This window comes from Callionymus lyra, chromosome 1 (genome assembly GCF_982586985.1).
Source record: "Callionymus lyra chromosome 1, fCalLyr1.hap1.1, whole genome shotgun sequence".
NCBI lineage: Eukaryota > Metazoa > Chordata > Actinopteri > Syngnathiformes > Callionymidae > Callionymus > Callionymus lyra.
Window position 1 is genome coordinate 4195052 of NC_141818.1, and position 25858 is coordinate 4220909.

At 35.7% G+C, this 25858-nt stretch overlaps 1 protein-coding gene across 1 annotated transcript in view; it reads right to left on the reverse strand.

Annotated features, from left to right (window-relative positions):
* gak (cyclin G associated kinase) overlaps positions 1–21687 on the reverse strand; it is a 30410-nt gene extending 8723 nt beyond the window's left edge. Inside the window, exons 1-15 of the mRNA XM_087788753.1 lie at positions 21362–21687; positions 16812–16873; positions 15295–15354; positions 15059–15173; positions 13146–13288; positions 12959–13084; positions 11492–11581; positions 11290–11425; positions 10084–10196; positions 8124–8202; positions 5598–5715; positions 3179–3228; positions 2964–3112; positions 1262–1384; positions 1052–1185 (exon numbers count right to left, since the gene is read on the reverse strand). Of these exons, the coding sequence (XP_087644879.1) occupies positions 1052–1185; positions 1262–1384; positions 2964–3112; positions 3179–3228; positions 5598–5715; positions 8124–8202; positions 10084–10196; positions 11290–11425; positions 11492–11581; positions 12959–13084; positions 13146–13288; positions 15059–15173; positions 15295–15354; positions 16812–16873; positions 21362–21503 (1640 nt within the window). The 5' untranslated portion in view covers positions 21504–21687. The remainder of the gene's footprint in view (positions 1–1051; positions 1186–1261; positions 1385–2963; positions 3113–3178; positions 3229–5597; positions 5716–8123; positions 8203–10083; positions 10197–11289; positions 11426–11491; positions 11582–12958; positions 13085–13145; positions 13289–15058; positions 15174–15294; positions 15355–16811; positions 16874–21361) is intronic.
* Between the last annotated feature and the right edge of the window lie 4171 nt (positions 21688–25858).

Here is a 25858-nt window from a genome sequence, read left to right on the forward strand (position 1 = left end):
GCTGATGTTTGGACATAATTTTGTTTTAAAACAATTTTTTTTATTCTATTTTATACACAGAGTTTGTTCATTTTAGCGCCTCAATCAAACATCCGGCCACTAGATGGCAGCAGTCATTACGTCCTACACAGCTAAATGTAGAATGAAATCTTGCGAGATCCTGGTGATGACTGAGGACGAGAGGATACAGTGACTCCAGCAGCTTTTAAAGCTGATGTTTGGACATATTTTGGTTTGAAAACAAATGAAAGAAGTTACGACTTCGTCAAGAGTCATGTGGTCTGTAAATACTGTAATACCAGAGTCAAGTACTGGACAATACTACACATATATACTTGTTACTACAGTATCACTATATATCGTATCAACGCCCCTTTATCGTGATGCGCCTCAATCAAACATCCGGCCACTAGATGGCAGCAGTCATTACGTCCTTCGCAGCTGAAGACACAATACAAATTCCGCAAGATCCCAGCCACGACTGAGGGCGAGAGGATACAGTCGACTTCAGCAGCTTTTAAAGCTGATGTTTGCACATATTTTGGTTTCAAATGAAAGCAGTTACGACTTCATCAAGACTCATGTGGTCTGTAAATACTACAACACCAGAGTCAAGTACTCGACAATACTACACATAAATACTTGTTACTACAGTATCACTTCATATCGTACCAGTGCCCATTAATCGGGATACGCCTCAATAGAACGTCCGGCCACTAGATGGCAGAAGTCATTATGTCATTCGCAGCTAAAGGAACAATCAAATTCCGCAAGATTCCAGCCACTACTGAGGATGAGAGGATACAGTCGACTCCAGCAGCTTTTAAAGCTGATGTTTAGACATATTTCGGTTTAAAAAACAAATGAAAGAAGTTACGACTTCATCAAGAGTCACGTGGTCTGAAAATCCTGCAACACCAGAGTCAAGTACTCGACAATACTACACATATATACTTGTTACTACAGTATCACAACATATAGTATCGTTACACCTGTATCGTGATACACAGATTCTCCATATCAGCAAGTGTGTGTGTGTAAGTGTGTGTACCTCTTGTGTGAAGGGGCGATGCCAGGCGGGCAGCGCTTCATGGAGAACATGTAGACGGCCGCCTCAGCCGTGGTGAAGAGGCGACAGAAGCACAGGAAGGAACAGACGGCGACTGCCGAGGCCGCCCTGCCGTCCTGCAAACACACACAGACCGTGAGCTCGTCTTTTATTAAAGCCCGCGGGGCAGCGTCTAGACAGGAGACCACGTACCAGACAGTGCACGATGCAGATGTTCCTCTGGTCCTGCTTCAGCCACAGGTGCATGTTCTTGCACACGCTGTAGAGGCTGCGCAGGTTCGGAGCGCGACGCAGCTGCCAGTTACACTCGGACACCTGAGGACGACACCCTGAGTCAAGATGTTTTTCAACTTCAAAACTGGTTGATAAATTCCTCAAACTCGGCGTCTGATACCATTTGATCATAATAAGGGTGCAACAAAAAAAAATCAAGATACTTAAAGATATTTTTTCTTTAATATATATTTGATTTGAAAGCAAATGTAGTTTATATAATAGTTATTTATGCTTTATATTTCAATAAAATAATGATAATTGTTAATTTTACCATTAACATGCAAATATTCACAACGTTTGTTCATTTAAATTGCAATAAAACTTCCAGCCACAGGATGGCAGTAGTCATTACGCAATTTGCAGCTAATGGAACTATAAATTCCCTGCGATGACTGAGGACGAGAGGATACAGTCGACTCCATCAGCGTTTGGACATATTTTGGTTTCAAAACAAATGAAAGTAGTTACGACTTTGTCAAGAGTCATGTGGTCTGTAAATACTGCAACACCAGAGTCAAGTACTCGACAATACTACACATATATCTGTTACTACAGTATCACAATATATCATATCATTGCCCCTATATCGTGATAAACATAGATATTCACAGCGTTTTTTTCATTTTTATTGCACAATTAAACACTTCAAATTTTCTTTTTTCCCCCTTTTTTATGTTTTATTGTTAATTAATTAGTTGTGAATAGATAAAATAATTCAATTTTTTTTACAGCCAACATGCAAATATTCACAGAGTTTGTTCATTTTCGTGTCGCAATAAAATTTCCACCCAAAAGATTGCAGCAATCATTACTTCTTTTCGTAGATGAACGAAGAAAATATCCCGCCAGATCATCGCCAGTGATGACTGAGGACGAGAGGATACAGTGACTCCAGCAGCTTTAAAGCTGATTTGGGGAAATATTTTGGTTTCAAAACTCAATGAAAGCAGTTACGACTTCATCAAGAGTCATGTGGTCTGTAAATTCTGCAACACCAGAGTCAAGTACTCGACAATACTACACATATATCTTTGTTACTACAGTAACACAATATATTGTATCATTGCCCCTGTATTGTGATAAGTATAGTATAGTATTTTTTTTTTTTTTTACAATTAACATGCAGATATTTACAGCACTTTAGTTTTTATCGCACAAATACACATTTCAAATTTCCTTTTTTATGGTTTATATATAATACATTAATTGTGAATAAATAAAATAATTTAAAAATTACAGCCAACATGCAAATATTCACACAGTTTGTTCAATTCCTTGTCGCAATTTTTTTTTCGGCCAATAGATGGCAGCAATCATTTTGTCCTTCACAGCTGAAGGAACAATAATATCCCACCAGACTGCAGTGATGGCTGAGGACAAGAGGATACAGTCGACTCCAGAAGCTTTTAAAGCTGATGTTTGGACATATTTTGATTTGAAAACAACTGAAAGCAGTTACGACTTCATCAAGACTCATGTGGTCTGTAAATTCTGCAACACCAGAGTCAAGTACTCGACAATACTACAAATAAATCCTACAGTATCACAACACACGGTATCGTTGCCCCTGTATCGTGATATGCATTTTATCGCCAGATCATCATGTGAATCTACGCACCCTGTTGTGGAAGCGAGACGGCCTGTAGGAACGCTTGGAGAGGTTGTACACGGCGTAGTGTCCGGCGTGCCGCGAGTCCAAGAACAGCCGGACGTCCTCGATGTTGTTCTTGATGGCCGACTCCACGCCCTCTGCTGGGAAGGACATGACTGCGCACACAAGACTCTGTCAGCACCAGGAGGATGAATCTGTGACGAGAAAAGTCTGTCGCTGACCTGCGATCCTGGAGGTGATGTAGGAAATGTCCAGGTCTCCCTTGGCATAGCTGAGAGAGAAGCATAGCGTCTTCAATACAACGACACAAGACTGGCATCCACTCATCACCGTGTGCGACAACTGATCCATTCTTAGCTTCTTTTTTTTTACGATTCTAAATTATATTGTTGATGAAGTTAATCTTAGAACACAACCAGACGAAGCCGAAACAAAAACGTTTGTTTCCTCACACGAGAGCAGAAACAACAAACCATGAGACAAATCAACAATACCAAACCTAGATGCAAAAACACACAAGCAAATACAATTACACAGAAACCCCGGACTAGCAGTGAATATTAAATTGTTTTGTCACCGTTTTTTGCACTAGAAACTTTATTTTTTTCTGAAGGCTTGAAATGGAAATGTACTGGAAATATGCAAAACAAATAAATCAAACCAAAGATGTTTAATATGTGCAATGTCAACTTTCTTTTGTTTTCTTTTTTAGAGTTATCTTGTAAAATTAATATAGAAAAAAAGAGGATGGTCAGGAACTGTTATTAATAATGTATGATTGACACTCATACCTGGTCATGTGACCATTTATGTGTGTCATGGAACATTATTCATGTCACAGGAAAACTATTTCTGTCACATGAACATAATGTCTGTCACATGAAAATGATGTGTGTCACCTGAACATTATGTGCGTCATGTGATCATTTGATGTGTGTCATGTAAACATTGTGCGTCATGTGATCATTTGATGCGTTAGTGAACATTGCGTTTGTCATTTAAACATTATGTGTGTCACATTAACATTATGTGTGTCACATGAACATTATGTGTGTCATGTAAACATTATGTGCGTTATGTGATCATTTATGCGTCATGTGATCATGTGATCATGTGTTCATGTGAACATAATGTATGTCAAGTGATCATTTGAAGTGTGTCATGTGATTATTTATGTGTGTGTCATGTGAACACTCCCAATTTCCGAAAGCAATTTTCCTAAGGGATAAATAAAGTTATATCTTATGTAATCATGCGTGTCCTGTCATAGTAGCTCATCTTTGGACTGAACAGTGAGGTCATGTCGTTGTTTATTTCTGAATTCAAGGTCTTTTAAGTCTTTTGGCAAAGTTTAAGTGTCAAACAAATGTCTTCACACTGTTTATTTAGCCAACAAGAGCCTCAGTAGTCGACTTGACACTCATTTAAACTGCATCAAACACAAGATCAACTCCATCAGGCAATGATTACCGAGGCAAAGAATTACCAGGGAAAGGGAAAATTTGATGTTTTTGACTTGAACCCTAGATGTGTTTCACTATTGCACACAGTCACAACTCACAGTCTCATTTTTGTTTTAAAGCAGGTTATAGTCTTTAATAAAAGCTTCTCGTTCACAGTCTATCCTGGCTGCACTCTCTTCTTCGCCTCCATTCATCTCTTTCAATTACCAACCTTTATTCCCAGTGTTTATTAGCAATAAACATTTAATTTCTCCCTAGCGACACCAGCGAGAACAAAACAACAAACAACTGCAGATGAAAGCGAGTGAAAACATCTACAAGACAAGGATTATTGGATCTAGTATTAATGGTTGAGTTAATGGATTAACAGATGGGGTTTAGTAGCGGTGGAGCGTCGGATCGACTCCACCTTCTATTTGATCAAACATTCACGTGTGCGGCGTTAGCTGCGATGACTTTAGTCGCTAAAGATGACACACACAGGAGCTACTGGACTCGCACACACAGCAGCACACAGACGGTGCCCCGCCCATATTTACCTTGGGGTGCTAGGTGATGGAACATATGGGGGACCATGAGGGGTTTTTTTGTTTGTTTTTTGGCAGGACAGAGAAACAAACGACAAAAAAAATGAACATAACATTGAAACAAATGAAGCAACGCATTAAGAAACGATATGAAGAACAACTGAAATGTCGAGGAGATGCCAGAACACACACATTTGGATTATTCACTCATTTTTGATGATCAAAAATGGGATTACATGAGATAAACAAGTTACTTTGAAGAATAAAGAGGAATTATCTTTCTCCGAAGCTTATTGGTCATCGATGTTGAGCCCAAGGCTATGTTTAGAAATTTATTTTACTCCTTTTAAATGAGCTTCTTCGTGGTAGAAAATGATCTTAAGGTTGTAAATTGAGTCTATTTAAATAAGAAAATATCAACATTAATTTGAAAAATACAGATTGTTATTTACCAATCGAAATGGAAAACTCATAAGTAAATGATGATACTTTGTTATCAACTTAACGTGAGAGCAAACCAGTGCAAACTAAACAAATGAATGAATATATATTAAGTTATTCTTAAAGCATAATTTAAGCAATATTCAATATGGTAATGCCGTACAAAGGAAGGACATAACGGTGTCAAGTCAAGATGAAGAAAAACTGACCTGGCTACCGACTGGATGACTTTAGACGACGTGTCTTTAATGTTGGTCAGGAATCTCTCCGTCCCTCCTCTCAAGATGTCCAGGATCCCACTGGCCGACTGGTCCGGGTCATAAATGCCTGCAACACACAAAAAAAAGGTTGTTTCCTCTTTTCGTCCGACAGTGAGCAGTAATGTTGACTAAAATCTCAATTATTTTTCCACTTCCTGTCGTGTTCATCTCGCGTGGTCCCAACATATCTCGGTCAACAAAGGCGACCAGTAGTAGGTCACAAACATGAAGAGCACGCGGGACAGATGGTCGCTCCACTGATCCTCTTAACTCACGTGTTGGCAGCGTCGTGGTCTCCCCGAGTGAAGCTAATGTCAGTAGACCAGGCTCGCTTTAGGAGCTCATGACGGAGATCCTCATGCTCGGCTTAACGGGTCACTCACACATGTCATGGAAAACTCTCACTCGGACGTTGATGTCATACGTCACAAAAACATTAATAACAGCTTTTTAACTCAGTTATAGAGTCATCAAATAATGACCTTTTTTCAATTTAAATATTTTATTCTCAGGACATTTAGTTGCTACATTTATTTATTATTGATATTTCAGAATTCTGACTTTATCAATGTCATGTATTCATTTATGTGTGTCATGTGAACCTTATGTTTATCAGGTGAACATAATACACGTCATGTCATCATTTAAGTGTGTCATGCCAACATTATTTTATCATGTTAACATTATGCGTTTTATTAAGTAAATCATCTGCATCATGTGAAAATTATTGTATCATATTAACAATATAAGTGTTATTGAATAAATCATGTGTATTATGTGAACATTATGTGTGTCATTAAATAATTAATGTGTATTATGTAAACATTATTGTATCATGTTAACATTATGCGTGTCATTAAGTAAATAATAAGTATCATGTGAAAATTATTGTATCATATTAACAATATAATTGTTATTAAATAAATCATGTGTATTATGTAAACATTATTGTATCATGTGAACATTATACGTGTCATTAAATAATTAATGTGTATCATGTGAACATTATACGTGTCAATAAATAATTAATGTGCATCATGTGAACATTATTTTATCATGTTAACATTATGTGTGTCATTAAATTAATGTGTATCATGTGAACATTATGTGTGTCATTAAATAATTAATGTGTGTCATGTGTACATTATTTTATCCTGTTAACATTATGCGTGTTATAAAGTAAATCATGTGTATTATGTGAAAATTATTGTATCATGTTAACATCATGTGTGTCATTAAATTAATGTGTATCATGTGAACATTATGTGTGTCATTAAATAATTAATGTGTGTCATGTGTACATTATTTTATCCTGTTAACATTATGCGTGTTATAAAGTAAATCATGTGTATTATGTGAAAATTATTGTATCATGTTAAAATTACGCGTTTCATTAAATTATTTATGTGTGTCATGTGAACGTTATTTTATCTTGTTAACATTATGTGTGTCATTAGATAATTAATGTGTATCATGTGAACACTATTTTATCTTGTTAACATTATGTGTGTCATTAGATAATTAATGTGTATCATGTGAACATTATTTCATCATGTTAACATTATACGTGTAATTAAATAATTAATGTGTATCATGTGAACATTATTTCATCATGTTAACATTATACGTGTAATTAAATAATTAATGTGTATCATGTGAAGACTATTTTATCATGTTAAAGTTATACGTGTCATTAAATAATGAATGTGTATCATATGAACATTATGCGTGTCTTAAAATAATTTGTGTGTGTAACATTAACAATTTTTTATCGTGTTAACAATTTGTGCGTCGTGCTATCATTTAAACGAGTCATTTGAACATTATGCATGTCATTCAATAATTCATGCGTCATGTGACCATTAAGATCGTAAATGACATTTAACTAAAAAACAGTTTCAACATTTGTCATCTTAACCCTAAATGGGGAGTAAATGGTTAATCTCTTTAAAAAATAACGATAATTAAAAGAAAGGCTTCGTTAAAGTATTTAAGGCCAAGAGGAAAATATTAATATAAAATGTAGTTATTTCGGATTTATAGAAAAATAAATTAAGATTCAAGTTGTCAAAAATGAAAAATTGTTTTGAAAACACATTTCTTTTAATGGTACCTATTGATCTCAACTAAAAACAATTGAAGATATTGACTAGAGCCGGCTGACTTTTCAGCAGTAACATTTTGTTGGTGATATCTTCCAGTATTCCCAACAAGTCCAAAGATTTCCTAAATGGGAACGCCAAACTCAAATCAAGCACTCCCTCAACTTCTGGACGTGCTTTCATTCTGGCAACGACTTGTATTTTCACATAAATACATGTGGCGATTCCAGGCATTAAGACAAACAACTAGATGTTCTTATACATTGAAATGGACATGAGAAGGCTCCAAAGGCCTCACTGGCAAACGGGTGGTGGTCAGATCACATGCTCTGTGATAATGAAGCTGAGAAATCAAACTCGTCTCGAGTCTTACCTGCGTTGTTGTGGACGTTGTGCAACTGTGTCGGCGGCTGAGCTCCGTTGTTGCCGAAGCCTCCGTTCTGCTCCAGCAGCTGCAGAGATTCATAGCCGTCATAGACCGGTCGCCAACAGTAGTACGTGCCCAACATGGTGACCGCGGCTACGCTAGCGCAGTCGACACGCTTCGAATCATGGTCGGGGAACGGAACAAGAGACGCTTTCCTTCCACCTCCCTCTTCCTCTGCGAGGACGGGCGACAGAGGAGGGGAAATGGACAGACCATAATCTCCTTATGTCCAACAGGGAAACCCCTTCTTAGCACTAATCAGATCAGCGGCTGTCAAATCAGCGTTCGCTCGACACACGAGCGGCTACAGATGCAAGAAACAACCAAATAACGCTTGACGTACATCCAAAATGAGAACTTCTTGTCGGTTTGAGGAGGATCAGCACCTCATGGTTGCGGAAAAACCTCATTCTGACTTCTTTAAGTCAAACAAGACAGCTAGACAAACAACTTTAACTGACGCTAAAATGATGGAGAAGCTTAACATGCATAAAAAACTGATCTTTTTTTAAATGTTTGAGATAAACGGCTTCTCTGCATGTGTGCTATAGCTATCAAAACCTAGATTAAGCTAGCTGCTGCTGCTACAATTTTGTTTGCCATCCAGGTAAGTCAGTAAGAAGCTGTCAATGCTAATTCAAGCTAATGTTGCGAGAGTGTCGTTTAGCTCAAGCTAGCAGCAGCTACATTTTTGTCGTGTTGTCTAGATAAGTAAGTAAGTAAGTAAGTAATTTTGCGATAAGTCATTGAAAGGATGACAATGTTGTATTTTTAAACATTTAGAATATCCAAATACTTCAGTGTATTCATGCTATAGTAAGCTAATAGCAAAATCAAGCTTAAGCTAGCAGCAGCTACAATTGTGTTGATCGTCCAGGTAATCCATTAAGAGGTTGACAATTTCATATTTTAAGCATTTAGAAAATTCAACTACTTCTTTGTAATTATGCCATGTTAAGCTAATTTGAGCTAATGGAACATTTAGCAAAACCTAGCTTAAGCTAGCAGCAGCTACAATTGTGTTGATCTTCCAGGTAAGCTATTAAGAAGCTGACAATGTTTTATTTCAAGCATTTAGAATATCTAAATACTTCTCAGTAATTTCGCTATATTAAGCTAATTCGAGCTAATGTCGCACAAGGAACGTTTAGCAAAACCTAGCTTAAATTTGCAGGAGCTACATGTGTATTGTTTTACTTGTCCAGGTAAGTCATTAAGAGGCTGACAATGTTTTGCTTTTAAACGTTTAGAATATCCAAATACTTATCTGTATTCATGCTATAATCAAGCTAATTCAAGCTAATGTCGCACGAGGAACGTTTAGCAAAACCTAGCTCAAGCTAGCAGCAGCTACATTTGTGTTGATCGTACAGTTGAGACATTAAGACAATAAAAACGTGAACTTAAAGACGTAATTTTGATGTTGTCAAAACTGTAAATTCTCTGACTTAATATTTTAAACAGACAAGCAAAAAAAGGATCTGCATTTTTTAAATGTGTGTTTTTGTAATTTGTTGGTAGAAAATTGAGGCACAAACCACCTTCTTCCTGCTAATCTAAGACTTGTGTTGAAGCAGTGGCATTAAAAAGGAAATAAACCAAGACTATCAATCAATAAACGGGGGAAGGGATGAGTGAGACCTGAGGTGTTTTAAATCCGCTTAGAATAAATCGCAACTTTGCTCGAGGATTTGGCCTCAAGTAGCAGGATTTCAGGATTTATGGCGAGAATCTTCAGAAGCTGAGGCTGATTATGTGGTCACGACCAGACGCCCCCGCGGGCATGAAGTCGCTGCGAGCACGACGCCGCATTAGTGCGATTGTCAAGTGTGACGAAGCAGGTTTTTGAGCCCCGGGGAGCAGGACAGGTACTGCAGTCACGTACTACAGCAGAGCCTGTACACACCTCTGTGACGGGAGATTTGGGGTTCACGTTGCGAGCGGCTGCGATCTCCTGGAGCTGGTTGACCAGCTCGGTGATGGACAGACGCTCCTCCGGGTTGACCTTCAACATGGAACCTGGACAACAGGAGGAGGAAACGATGAGCGAGGAGGTGGACGATGAAACAACGGTGGTAAACATGCCTTAGAAAATCCCAAACACAGACCAGATTCACCCGCGCATGCATCAAGAGTTAGACCGTACACTAACTTCAAACCATAATGCTATAAAACTCAAACTTGTTTCTCAAAAAATAGACATTAAAAATGCACAAAAACGAAGCTTCACTTCGCCGACACTACTGATAAGTTCACCGGAGATAAATGTTTCTATGGTGACCTATAAAGATGCCCGTGATTGAGCTAAGCTAAAGGATACTTCCAATTTACAAAAACCCAGTTGATTTTTTCTTAGGAAATTGTTACAAATACATAATAAATCAATGCCTTGTATTGAACATGTATCTCGATTGAATGTTTAAACCATTGGAAAACATCTTATTATTGTCATTTTAATTTAATATAGAACTGTTGGCACTATTACACAAACATTTATAAACTTAATTAAAAAAGACTACAAAAAAAAAGAAATTGGGAATTCCCTTTTGAAATATTGGAACAAAAATATACATTTTTTTATGTGAATTCTACTGAGCTTGATATTGTAATTCCAATAATAATAAAATAGATTTTTGAAATTCAAATTTTCTTTAGTCCCTTTAAAATTCAATATTATACAAACATTACTTTATTGAATCTAAATCTAAATTTTTTTTGAATAAATGTATTGAGTGCATCAAATACTTTTAAAGGCTACAAATAATAATAATAAAAAAAATAGAATTTAGATCATTATTTATTTAATTATTGGAACGAGAGCATCAAACTCTGCGTAAAAAAAAAAAAAAATTCACTTCAAAATTTACTTATATTTTACTGCCAAGTTTGATACTGTAATTCCAATACTTAAAAAATAGTGATATATTACTGAAATTCAATATTTTTTAATTAAATATAAAAACATTCGCACTAATATAGAAAACACTTTTATATAGAATTGTAAAGGTTACAAATAAAAAAAATTAAAAATACAGATTTTTTTTTTCAATTATTGGAATTATGTGCGTAAGATCTAAACAAACGTATGGAAATGTTAGCGGGTCCGACTCACGTATGAGCTCGTGGTAGACGGTGTACTTGACGTCGTTCTGAGGAATGGAGTATTTTCCGTTGACGATCTGGAGTTTGGCTCCGTCCTCGAAGGGATGCTGCTTGAAACACAGCAGGTAGAGGATGCAGCCCAGAGCCTGTAAATGGACCATCAGTTAGAAGACAACTTCTTTCACACGAGAGTTCAAAGGTCAGACTCTGACCCAGATGTCCTGCTTTTCGTTGATGGGGAAATTGGAGTAGAGGTCGATCATTTCTGGGGTTCTGTACGCTGGAGTGGTGTTTCTTGTGATCTGGAAGACAAGATGACGTTACTTTTACAAGCTTTGCATGACTTTTAAATAACAGTAATCAATGGTTTGTACATTAAAAAGGCTTTAATAATCCAATTAAATAAATAAATAGCAATATTCATTTATTACACCTAGAGTTTGATATTGTAATTCCTCTAATTCAAAAATACATCTAAAAATTGTATTTGTTTTCTTCAAAATTCAATATAAAAATGCTGGCACCATTATATAAACATTTTTAAACTGATTTTGATTAAAACTTAGAGAATTAATTTCTAAATTGTTGGAATGATAATGTGTAATGATAAATGATAGTGAAGAAGTTATGAAGTGTATATATATTGAATATTTCCAAAACAAATTGAAATAAGAGTTTGATATTGTTATTCAAATAACTCTAAAATAAATAAACAAAATTCAACATTTTTATTCGTAAGCTTTGAAATGTAATAAAAAAAACTTTGGCACTATTGTAAAACAAAAAGGCTACAAATTAAAAATGATTGAAATTAAGAGAATTTATTGTTGAATCAATGGAAAAATTGTAATTAACAGTTTCATATTATAATTGCAATAACCCGTCCTCCAAACTCAATATTGTTTTATTCATAGTATGAATTAATTATAATTCAATATAGAAATGTCAGTACAATTACAAACATTTTTATATACAGTATATGGAATTTATAAAAAATTATAAATTTATAAATTTATAAAAAAATTATATATAAATAATAAGTATTGAGTTTAGAGAATTATTTTTGAATTTTTGGAACAAGAATATCAAACAAAAAGAATATACGTGATAGAAAATGCTTTTTTTTTTCAAATATTCGATTTTTTAAATTAATGTAATTATTAGAAGAAAAAAAAAGATGAATGAATTTAATTAATTTACAATAATATTCAAACTTTCAATTTAGAAAATAAAAGGTAAAAAAAATTAAAAATAAAATAATTCAATGCTTAAAAAACATTATTTCAATTTAAAGAAAACAATACATTTTGCTCATTTTAAACGTTAAATTCAACCTAAAACATAAAATATTCTAATGGCTTGAATATACTTCCATAGCTGTAGTGACGGCAGCCGTTCTTAAATATTAACACAGTCAACCCCCCCCCCCCCACCCCTCGTCTCTGTGGCATCTGCCGGGTCTGAAACCGGGTTCCGGCGCCACAATCAGGTTAATAAACTTCATCTCCAGCATCTCTGGGGTCCATGTCACTGAGGTCATCAGCAGCCTGTGCTAACCATGTCAATGTAATTAACCAGATCAGCTTCCTCTCTCGTCCAGACCTCGATCCAATTACGTCTCCTCCTCCTCCTCCTCCGAACAAACAAACAAACAAAACCTCTCGGGTTTGAAGCCTCACCTCGTCCTCCACCATGGATCTCTTCTGCGCCGACCAGCTGTAGTCGGGGTAATGAGACACGGTGGTGGCGCTGCCAAAGTCGCAGAGCTTGATGGTGCCCTGGTTACTGATCAGCAGGTTCTCGATCTGCAGCACAGACACAGAGAGTCACAGACTCGTACCACGTTAGTGTTAGTCTCCGACGAACCTTGAGGTCTCGGTGTATCACTGCGGGTTTCTGTTTGTGCAAGTGCTGCACGGCGCGGCACGACTGGTAGAAGACCTTCAACACGGTGTCACATGACAGCGGCGCCCTCGTCTCCACGCGCCTCATGAAGTCCACCAGCTGACCTGAGGCACGACACGGCGGAGAAGTTACGACCGGAGTGAACCGGAGGCGTCGGCGTCGCGCCGCAAACAGTATTTATACACAACGAAATACAGACAAATGGTTTTGACTTTTCTGCACCACATTGGATTTTGACCTTTGACCTCAAGTCACACTACACACACACCATCTACACTGAGTTCAATGCAAACACGTCAGGAATCTCAGCGAAAAACTTCTAAAGCAGCTGCCACACGGACAACTTGCTCTTTTTAGCCTTTTCAATTAATCATTATTTCAACTCTAAATATCATTTATTAAAGTTCTAAATTTAAGTTGTTTTTTTTAATTAATAATATTTTTTTGTTAAATTAAGTTTTAACTGTAATATAAATATTTGTTATAGTTGCTTATGCTTTATATTAATAATAGTTTAATATAATAAATATAAACGCAATAATATACTTTATTACAGCTGCAGCTAAATTCATTTTAATTTTTGTTAGGTTTTTCCATCATATTAAGCGTCTTTATTCTTTTTTTTTATTAGCTCAACATCCCCAGGAAATATTTTAAAACTTTCAGGAAATATTCAAACCTCAGATATAATGTGGTCCCTTTAAAAGCTTTATAGCCAACAGCATTTATCATTTTCAAAAGCTTCATTAACATAAAAATGACTATTGATTATAATGCTCAAACACGTTATTTAATGAAATATATCAGCATTAATACAACATAAACATTTATCACTTTAATTACTTTAAAATAATAAAAGTTTTTTCAAATGAAAAATGAAGTTATTTAAAAAATATTTGCATAATCAGTTGCGAATACTTAAAATACTTAAAATAACAGCATGTATCATTTAAAGAAGAAAGTTGATTTAATTAAAAAAAAAAAACTAAATTACTTTTATATCCGCTTGTTAATTTCTACTTCTAGTACATTGATTTACACAGAATTTGTGCATCTTATATTACGGAGAGTACGGTACTGTCAAGTCTCTACCTTCTTAAAACACCATCATTTAATTACTTTAAATAATTATTTATTTTATAACTTTGTGGACAGAGTGTTACCCATTAGTAGTGAGGTGTTGATGAGGCATCGTGATACACTGTCTTTATTGTGAGAGGCCACTAGATGTCACTCTCAGTTTGAAATCCCAGGTTTTATCGACTTAAAAGATTAGAGCCAAGTATTATAAAGTAGAGAGTGTCGTCTAAAATGAAGGCACTGTATCATGACACCTTATCTGCTGTTTCATGAGGCATCGTCGACTCTTCATGTTCTACTTGTACTTGTGTTCATTTAAACTGAATATATTCATTTTTAAGACATGTTTCCACGTGACTCGTCTATTAAAATACAGTCAAAGAATGAGAAAAGTGATATATAAGCCGTTTGTCATATTAGCTTTTTTAAATTAAAAAAACAAACAATTAAATCACAATAAGTCTGGTTTTGCTTGAGGTTTCTGCCCAATTTGAAGATCTTTTTCTCTCGCTCATTGTCATCTAAACTGTGCCTCGAGAAACATGCGTCAAGATTTGACACAAGTTATGAAACTATGTTGAAAAACAGACGTTACGGCACCGACTTCTCATCTTCACAAGTCAACGAGATTCTCTAGAAGACGGATGATATCATGCAGGAAGAGGAAGTAGAAGAAGAAGAAGAAGAAGAAGAAGAAGGTTTCATCATGTGGTCGGTCAAACCGAGCGACCGTTTACGACACGTCATAGTTACGAGCAACGAGTCGACTCAGCAGGTCCGAGAGTGAAGGTCACCTTTGCAGAGCTCGGTGAGGATCAGGAACTCGGCCTGACCCGTGTCCGACTCCTCTTTGCTGATGGAGGCGGCGGACGAGAACTGGACCACGTTGGGGTGACCCGACAACTTTTTCTTTAGGGCGGCAGGTCAAGGGAAGAAACCTGGACTTGCACGTGTCAATCAATCAATGCAAACACATCTATATCTGACACAATAGTCCCGTGAGCATCTTCAGATCCCCTGATAAGGATACCATGAAACAGACTTCCTGTATGATCTCCTTGTTCTTCTCTTCCTCGTTGGATAGCAGCCTCTGAAACACATGATGATCATCAATCCTCTGATCAAACACCATGAAAACTTTAATTAAACAATTTCATTTATCAGGAAAACCTATATAAATGTAGTTTAACCTGCAATATTCTGTATAGTATCATTCAAAATGTAGGGTTCAGATTTCAATTAAAAAGTGGATTTTAATTTGTTTTTTGACAAATTTAAGCAGTTAAACTTTTTTGTATATTTCTTATTCAAACTCAAATAACTGCACGTGATTTGGCGAGTATTTATATAAATAATATTTAGCAAATAAAGCTTATAAAAACAATATTTAATTCAAAATTACAGCATTTCCTTTTACAACTTGTACATTGATTTACACAAAATTAAATTCAATATTTAGTTTGAATCTTTGGACTAAGATTGCGTCATCTTCTTCTACCTTTTTATTTCTCTTTGTTCTTGTTTTTTTTTTTATATGAATAATCGTCTGTATTGCTGTGTCTAATTGGAAAAACAAATCAATAAAGTTCTACCTAACCTAAGTATCATTAAAGATTTTTATCAAATAGATTATTTTAATTTGAGCGTTTATTCTTAATATTTTTAGTTGCATCAAAACAAAATGTATTATATATTTATTATCAAATTGGATTAACTACACCTGTTGAGGTTGTTTTTGACGAAAACATTTACACACCATTCATATATTTATATACTATTTCATTAAAAATGGTCATTGAAAGATAATTCTTTCCTTTCATAAGTTTTTTTTAGAATTTATTATTTATTTAAATTAATTTAGAAGAAGATTCATTTAATTAAAAATTACTACATTCATTATTCGCAAAAACTTAATTAAAAAATAACTGCATTTATAATTCGCTAAAATGTTATTTAATGCAAAATGACCACATTAATAATTTCCAAATGTTAATTTAATTCAGAATAACTGAATTTATAATGCGCAAAAACTTTAATTTAAAATAACAGAATCAATCAATTTAAAATTTGTATTTAATTGAATATAACTGCATTTATAATGTACTAAAATTGTATTTAATTCAAAATAAATCTATTAATCATTTTCAAATGTGTATTTAATACAAAATTACTACATTTATAATGTGCAAACAAGTTATTTAATTCGACATATCGGCGTTAATAATTTTCTAATTCGTATTTAACTCAAAATAACTGCATTTAATATTAGCAAAAACTTTAATTGAGTCAAAATAACTTCATTTATCATTTTAAAACTTTTATCAAATTCAAAATGACTGCATTTATCATTGAAAAAAAGGTTAATTAATTCAAAACAACTGCGAATTTCATTTGCAAAAACATTCCTTCTAAATCATTGCCTTTCACACACAGAGCAGCTAAATATAGAAACACCGGCGGACGAGGAAGTCTGGTCTGCTGGAGCGACGCTGTTGCGTCACCTGTGGGTCACTTCTACTATGACACGAGTACGAGGAAGATGTTCACCTTCAGAGCATAATCTTTTCCACTGCTCATGTCCTGAGCTTCGTACACAAAGGCGAATCCACCTGCGAGACACAGAGGGAGGAACAAAGGTTAGAGGCTAAAAACAGAACGTCAGCACATACGAGACATTCTTTCTCCGACAAACTGCCTCAGAGACGCCAACTTGTTAACCTGAAAAACACACGATTCAGCATCATTTTCTACAGGAAGAGTTTGACCCCATGATGACTTAAAATGGATGAAGTGTTGATACAGCAATATATCGCAATTTTCTTTACTTTACATTGGCCTTCAAATCATATTTAAACTTTTACGATAGTTCTTTTACAGTTTATATTCCAATAAAGTGTGTTTTAAATAAAATGATTTAACCTTCTATTTAAAATCAGCATGCAAATATTCACAGTGTTTGTACATTTTTGTGTTGCAATTAAACTTGGCGACAGTCATTACGCAATGACATCCTGCGGGATCTCGCCGATGACTGAGGACAAGAGGATACATTCGACTCCAGCAGCTTTTAAAGTTGATGTTTGGACATATTTTGGTTTCAAAACTAATGAAAAGCAGTCGCTTGTGTCTGCAACACCAGAGTCAAGCACAAATATATTCCTACAGTATCGCAATATATCGTGGTAAAGGTATCATTGCCCCTGTATCGTGATACGCATTGTGCCAGATTCTTGCCAATAAACACTTTTAGTATAGTACAAGGATATATTTGTAGTATTGTCGAGTACTTGACTCTGTTCTTGCAGAATTTACAGACCACATGACTCGTAACTTTTGTTTTGAAACCAAAATATGGCCAAACATCAGCTTTAAGCTGGTGGAGTCCACTGTATCCTCTCGTCCTCAGTCATCGCCGGTATTTAATTGTTCCATTAGCTGCAATGACTGCTGCCATCTAGCGTCGGTTTAATCGCAACGCAAAAATGTACAAACGTTAATATTTGCATTTTAATTGTAAATAAATAAATACAATTATTTTATTTTATATACACTTTATTAAACTACAAACCACAATACAACTCATAAAAATAAAATGTGATTTGAAAGCAAAAGAAGAAATTGATAAAGTGCTGTTTAATACCAATACAGTATCTTGGGAAAAATGTTTTGATATATCAGTGTACCGATATTTTCTAATATCCATTGTCACGACAAAGTATTTTTGAACTTAAGAGAATTATGTACTGACAATTAAAATTGAGTTAAGGTTCGTTACTGGCCCTAAAATTGACACTAAAAGAGAAGTTTTATTTTGTTTCTACTCAGTATTACCAACTATTGTTTTTATGGCTTAAAACTTGAGTCTAAAACTCTCGTGCACACAAAAATTAAACCATCTATTTGACGGCAAACAGCCGACAAAACAAAACACGTCAACACACTAATTTCTATTTTGTTTGCCATCCAAGACCCATGTAAATAAACAAGTCTGTTCATCCGTGTGTGAAGCAGCTGCAGAAACCAGGAAGTCAAACTCATTTCACGCTTCGCGCATATTACCCACGAAAACAATGACAAATATCGTCTTGGAACTCAAGAATGAAGGTTCTTCAAAGTGTCTTTTAAAAAAACATCGGGAACGTGCTCAATAAACCAGAGCGCAAACAAGTCAGGGATTGGTTACCATGGCGACGTGTGAATCAACAACCAAGCGAAAAGCCTCAGTTTCACTGTGCAAAGAAGCGTCAATATCATTTATTGAACAGGGAAAAATGAAGTTAATGAGGAATTAATTCTCGATAATTCCTATTTCAACAACTGACTAATGGTAAGGGTTTAGTTTTAAGACCATAAGGTCATTTTTTAAGATGACATTTTCAATGGTAACAGGCCATAAAGTGCCACATTCTTCTTCTGAAGTAATCCAGGGTAAGAAAATGCCTCCGTTATTCCCCAGGAGGCAGATTCCCTACCAAATGCTACACAGAGCAGGTGTTCTTCTTAACAAAGGGTTCCGCCTCAGGGACTGAAGGGATTCAGGCGTGACTGGAGCTCAGGTGGGATCCGTTTCCCATCAGAAAAGAGCCACAGTAGCTTCACCATTGTTCAAGAATCAGGATTACTTTGACCTCGGCGTCATGAAACGCCGATCATGGGATTTCACGCCACTGACGGCAGTAACTGGTGGCGAATCCGAAGACATTCCAATGATTCGGATTCTGCTTCCAGCGCGGAAGATAAACATCTTATCGTATCGTATACTAGAACTTTTCTTTTCATATCCGCTCGGTCATGAACTTTATTTCTGGATGAGTCAGTCAGACAACGCTGGAGATATTCACCTGTCGAGCTGGTTTGAATACAAACAAAACTAGTCTTGGGAATTGATGAATACATACGATACATTACACGTAGTAAAAGAAAGGTTAGGTATGCTGACCCGTTCTGCTGAGAAGATGATGTAACGCCGAGTTCTTATAATATCATTGTTGTTTGAGTAGAACTATGTAGTCAGATTCTTGCCAATAAACACTTTTAGTATAAACAATGATATATGTGTAGTATTGTCGAGTACTTGACTCTAGTGTTGCAGAATTTACAGACCACATGACTCATGACTTTTGTTTTGAAACCAAAATATGTCCAAACATCAGCTTCTAAAGCTACTGGAGTAAGCTGTATCCTCTCGTCCTCAGTCATCGCCGGGATTTAATTGATCAATTAGCTGCATATGACGCGATGACTGCTGCCATCTAGCGTCCGGTTTAATCGCGACACAAAAAATACGGACGAATATTTGCATTTTAATTGTGAATAAATAAATAAAATTATTTTATTTTAAATAGACTAATAAATACTTGGTACGTTTTCTTGAAAGCCAAAAAAATGTATCAAAACCATGTAGTCTTGGAACACCTGAAGGTTCTGGTCCCAGCGTACATGATGCCAGGTTCCTCCTGCAACTGTCAACAACTTATTTCCTCCAACATGTAAGATTTACCATAAAATAAGGTAAACAATTTAAACATTGAATCCATGGTTTCATTTAGACGATACTTTGTCTATATGTTCGTTAATAAAGGTGTGTATTGGCAAGAATCTGGCGATACGATATGCCTCGCGATAGAGGGGCAATAAAACTATAGATTATTATACTGTAGTTGCAAGGATATATGTGTAGTATTGTCGAGTACTTGACTCTGGTGTTGCAGAATTTACAGACCACATGACTCTTGATGAAGTCGTAACTTTTGTTTTGAAACCAAAATATGTCCAAACATCAGCTTTGAAAGCCGATATAGCCGACTGTATCCTCTCGTCCTTAGTCATCGCCAGGATCTAACTGTATTTCCTTTATTTACATTAGCTGCAAATGATGTAATGCAGCCATCTAGAAATATGTCTAAACATCAGCTTTAAAAGCCGAAATTGCCGACTGTATCCTCTCGTCCTTAGTCATCGCCAGGATCGAACTGGATTTCCACTTTATTACATGTAATGCAGCCATCTAGAAATATGTCTAAACATCAGCTTTAAAAGCCAATATAGCCGACTGTATCCCCTCGTCCTTAGTCATCGCCAGGATCGAACTGGATTTCCACTTTATTACAACAGCTGCAAAGGATGTAATGCAGCCATCTAGAAATACGTCTAAACATCAGCTTTAAAAGCCGATATAGCCGACTGTATCCTCTCGTCCTTAGTCATCGCCAGGATCGAACTGGATTTCCACTTTATTACAACAGCTGCAAAGGATGTAATGCAGCCATCTAGAAATACGTCTAAACATCAGCTTTAAAAGCCGATATAGCCGACTGTATCCTCTCGTCCTTAGTCATCGCCAGGATCTAACTGCATTTCCTTTATTTACATTAGCTGCAGAGGATGTAATGCAGCCATCTAGAAATATGTCTAAACATCTGCTTTAAAAGCCGATATAGCTACTGTATCCTCTCGTCCCTAGTCATCGCCAGGTTTCAACTGGATTTCCACTTTATGACAATAGCTGCAGAGGATGTGCAGCCATCTAGAAATTGAAAATTGTTTTGCAACACAAAAATAAACGCATTGGAATGTAACGATTAAATAACTAGGATAACAATAAATATGATTTAAAGACAAAACAATTGCAAAAGAACCTGGAAATATCGATACAGTGCTGTTGACTATCAATACATACATCAACATCGTGACTAATAATATCGTTTTCTCACAACCCTACTTGTTAAATAATTGTGTAGAATTGTAGAATGAAGTGTAACATACGTGTACCGAGTACCTGTAGAAATATCGGGATGTCTTGTTGTTATTATACAAGTCATGTTAATACTCCACTTTATTCCCACTTTTCTTTCGCTTTTATGCGTTTTAAAACGGTCTGACTCGACGGTTGACATTATAACATGCAATCCAGCTAATAAATACACGTTTAAACAACATCAGAGCTTTAAAAAAAAGAGATATTAAATCAACTGGTGGTGGTTCTGAGCTGCACTTGCTGATGTCAACGAGAAACAACATACATGTTAGCATGTTAGCCTGTTAGCTCCCCAACACTCGCCAGATCGTATCCGACATGAACTCGATCGTCTCCCTACCTTCTGCGATCACCCTCTTGATCCTCAGCTTCATGTCTCCCAGCTCCACCAGCTGCCCGACGAAGTCGTTCTGGTCCCGGCTGGCCGCCCCGGACGAACCGGGCCCGGCGAGGAAATCCAGCGCCGACTGGAACAGGGACATGTCTTCGCCTGCTTTAGGCTCCGGATGGACCGGGATTCCAAGACGCCGTGGGGGTTCGGGGGGTTTCGTGTCCACGGCAGGAGCGACAGGGAAACCGATCCGGCCTTTGGGTTCCGAACCCGTTGTTAGAGTTTGGATTTGGATCTTTCGCTGGAAACAAACATCTTCTCTCCAGCTGCCCCGGATGACGAGGCCGCTCAACACCAGCGCGAGCACTTCCGTGACGGGCGGTGACGTAGGAGCACGATTCTGTCACGTGAGTTTGAAAAGAATTGTTTAAAATTCAAATGTTTAATAATAATAATAATAAAATATGTTTTCTAGTTTTGTTAATTGGTAAATTAAAAATATTATATCCTCACAAATATTTAATATATATAAAAAAATATATATATACTTAATATTATAATCTCTCATAACATTACAATGACAACCGCAATAAAACGTATTTTGTTTCTCTTTTTATGTCTTACTCAGGGTAAGACAAATTAGTTTTATTTTCTAACGTATAATACAACATAATTCTCTGGACTTTTTAAAACTTGACACAAACGAAAGCTGTCAGAAGAAAATGTAGAACAAAACTGGGAAAACTCGTTGACCTTTATCAGCCAATGACAGCAGCTACACACTTAACGCCCTCTGCTGACCGTTTCAACTACTCACCGTGAAATTAAATTGAAGTAGATATGTATGTCAGTAAGTAAGTCAGTAATAAGTGACATCAGAATATTGATTTTCATACATAGAGTTTGATGTTCTAATTCCAATAATTCAAATATACATTTTCTAGCGTCAATATTTTTTTCATTTATAGCCTTTTAAATTCAATATAAAAAAAGATGTAGCCTTTCAAATTCAATATAAAAATGTTGGTATAATATCGCCTGGACTACTGCAACAGTTTATTTTCATGTCTAAACAAGAAGGATCTGTCTCGCCTGCAGTTAATACAAAACTCTGCAGCGAGAATTCTGACCTGCTCTAGTAGAAGAACTCACATTTCCCCGATCCTTAAAACTCTTCACTGGATTCCAGTTTCTTTCAGGATCAACTTTAAAATTCTGGTTCTTACTTTCAGATCTATTCATGGTCAGGCTCCTCCTTCCATCAGTGATCTGATCCAGCCTTACAACCCAGCTCGGGCTCTGAGGTCTGTGGATCAGAATCTACTTATGGTTCCTTGCACACGGTTCAGGACCAGAGGAGAGAAATCCTTCCAGACTGTTGCTGTTAAGCTTTGGAACGATCTTCCTCTCTCTTTGCGCTTGATGGATCTACTGACTCCTTTAATAAACATCTTAAGACGTTTTTATTTGTTCAGGCTTTTCCTTGATTTTCTGGAACTCCTGTTGTGTTATCAGTTTTATCTTGATCTTTAAAGTATATACTTTTTTGAATATTGTTCTGATTGTTTAAGCGCTTTGTGACCCTGGTCTAGAAAAGCGCTATACAAATAAAAATTACTTACTTACTTACAAGACAACACCAAACAAGTACCGAGCTACATGATCGTACTTTCAGCCAATCATGTGACGCGCAGATGATCAATTTAGGTATTTTCCTGACAAAGTGTCAACTTAGTTTCAACGTCAGGAGAAGAAAATCTTACACTACATCTCACGTTCATCTGTGGTTTCTGGTGTCAAAGGATTTAAGCCGGAACAATGTTTTACCCAGAAGTCAGATTGATTTGTTAAAATTTAGTTATTCAAAACCAACAAACGAATTAAATGATTCAAAATAAATTAAACATTCCAATATACAAATGAAGGAATTCGGTTCTTAACAGACATAATAGGTTAGGTTAGGTTAGGTTAGGTAGAACTTTATTGATCCTTCAGGAGGTCTCCTTCGGGAAATAGTTTTTTTTTCCAATTAGCCACAGCAATACAGCAATTATTCATAAAAAATAAAATAAGAACAAGAACAAAGAGAAATAAAGAGAAAGAACAAGATGATACAATCTAAGTCTAAAGATAAAGAACATAGATCAAAGAAAATAACAAAGACAATTAAATATAATTAAATAATTAATAAACATAATCAAACGTTAAAACATTTTAAACGTGAAATTCAATTGTTTAATATTCTGATGGCTCTGATATACTTTCATAATTTAATAAAAAAAATTAAATAAAAGAAGACCCCAAAAATAAAAAATAAAGTATTCCCAGGAAAGTTTTTCTGATCCAGTGTTTGAAACCATGTTCTTTTCTTCTCTTAATATATTTATTTAAAAAGTTACTTGTCGTAAGAATAAAGCTATATCCAATCAAATGTCTTGTGTATTCGCTTCCCCAAACAAATAACATATTTTACATTCATCTTGTGTATGAGTAAGATGATTTCCTGCAAAGTTTTGAGTCAAACCTATGGTCATTTGTCAGAATTCCATGCAGTAAAGTGACAAAGACCCTCACCAGACTGTGACATCATCTTCTCTTCATGTACTGATCGTCCAATAAAAGATGTGAGACTTTCATTTTGCATTCTGCCCCATGTTTCCCAATCTATCAGGTTTTTTTCCAAGTTGCTGCGACCACATTACAAAATAAGATAAGTTACCGTTTTGGTTCATAATTTGTGGCCCCATCATGAAATTAACACAAATAACACAGTATAAAGACCGACTTTAACGAAAAATAGTGTCAATGTTAACAAGAAAGTCAATATAATGAAGCGATAACTGGTGAGATTTGAACTATTTAAACCAGCTTCAAACAGAGTTTTGGACCATCTGGATAAATTGACATGTTCCCATGTAAAAGAAAAAAGCCACAACATTGATGGAAAGAAATTGATGATGAGTACGTTTTCAAAAGGGGGATTCAGAACCCGTCAAATGTATTTGGTAAAACTCTGGTTTTAAAAAAATGTTTTTTTAAAATGTTAAACCTTATAGTAGACCTGGGCCATTTTCAATATGGGGCCCTTATGGGGTCAAAGTTGAACTAAATAACTTTTCATATAGAAACATGTAATTACTAGTTACACTAAATAATAATAATATGAATATAATAATAATAATAATAATAATCTCTATTTATATAACGCCTTTCTAGACCAGGGTCACAAAGCGCTTTGACAGCCATTCACACATACTGATGGGACTAGGCTGCACACACGCGCCAATAAGGGACTCATAAGGTTGCTTTCCTCGTATTTGTGGCTTTATTTTTTAGCACTGTTCTCACATGGGATGTCTCTACACGCTGGTTACGACAGATATAATGTTTCTTTTTTACAGTTTGTACTTTGGTCTAGTATTTTACAAGTGTATGAAATGTAATTGGTTGTGTGTAAATTACCAGAAACCCTTTGAGTAAAAGTTCTGCAGATCTCAGTGGGACTTTCCTGGTTAAATAAAGGTTAAATAAGTTAATTAAAAAAAAAAAAGTATCTATGATACCGATTAACATTAACTTAATTTTTAAAAACGTCAAAGAATATAATGTTGCTTCACACAACATGAATTTTGACCGCTCCTGGCATAAGCGTATAGGGTTAAATACATAAAATACAGTGTAATATTTTAAAAATAAATACATAAATATCTCAATATTTATAAGCACCTTTCTAAGAACTGTTTTCCACAAATTTCCCCATTGAAAAAAACGTATTTGATCAACTGAAAATGGTTATTTTTTTGGTTGAAAATTGTCTGATTGCAGTTAAAACATTAAACAAAATCTATCTATCTAAATCTAAAACTTACAAATATAGTAAGTAAGTAAGTAAGTAATTTTTATTTATATAGCGCTTTTCCAAACCAGGGTCACAAAGCGCTTAAACAATCAAAACAATACTCAATAAAATATATAGAGTCAACCAATATAAAGGACGAGATCAAATTGAAATAAATAATTAAAAATAATTGAAAGAGCCACTATCGTATCATAACTGAAGGATTTAAAATCAATTTAAAATCAATGTTAACCACAGTAGACTCTTGCTTTTGCAACATTATATTTGTTTTTATTTGTGTTTTTAATATCCGATCATCTCAGTTCTTCAAGTGTCTTTAAGAAAGTCTTTTTTTTGTTCAAATTATGATGGATAAACGTGTTCTGAAAAGAGTTTAAAAGCTCGTGTAAAGCAGTAAATCTCAGTTTGAACAAGAAAAACACACAACAGTCTTCCCTGTAGGGAGGGCCCCATGTGCTCCTCGCTGATTGGTCACACCCCTGCGAATGCTCCTACCCGCCCACTGATTGGCTGACGCGTCTGCGTTGGAGCAGTATGTCAGCTGATGATGCCCCGCCCCCATCATCTGTGTCGCATGATGTGGAGCCAGAGTCAGGAGCCAATCACAGGAGCTGATATTCGCGTGGATTTTTTTTTTAAATGAATAA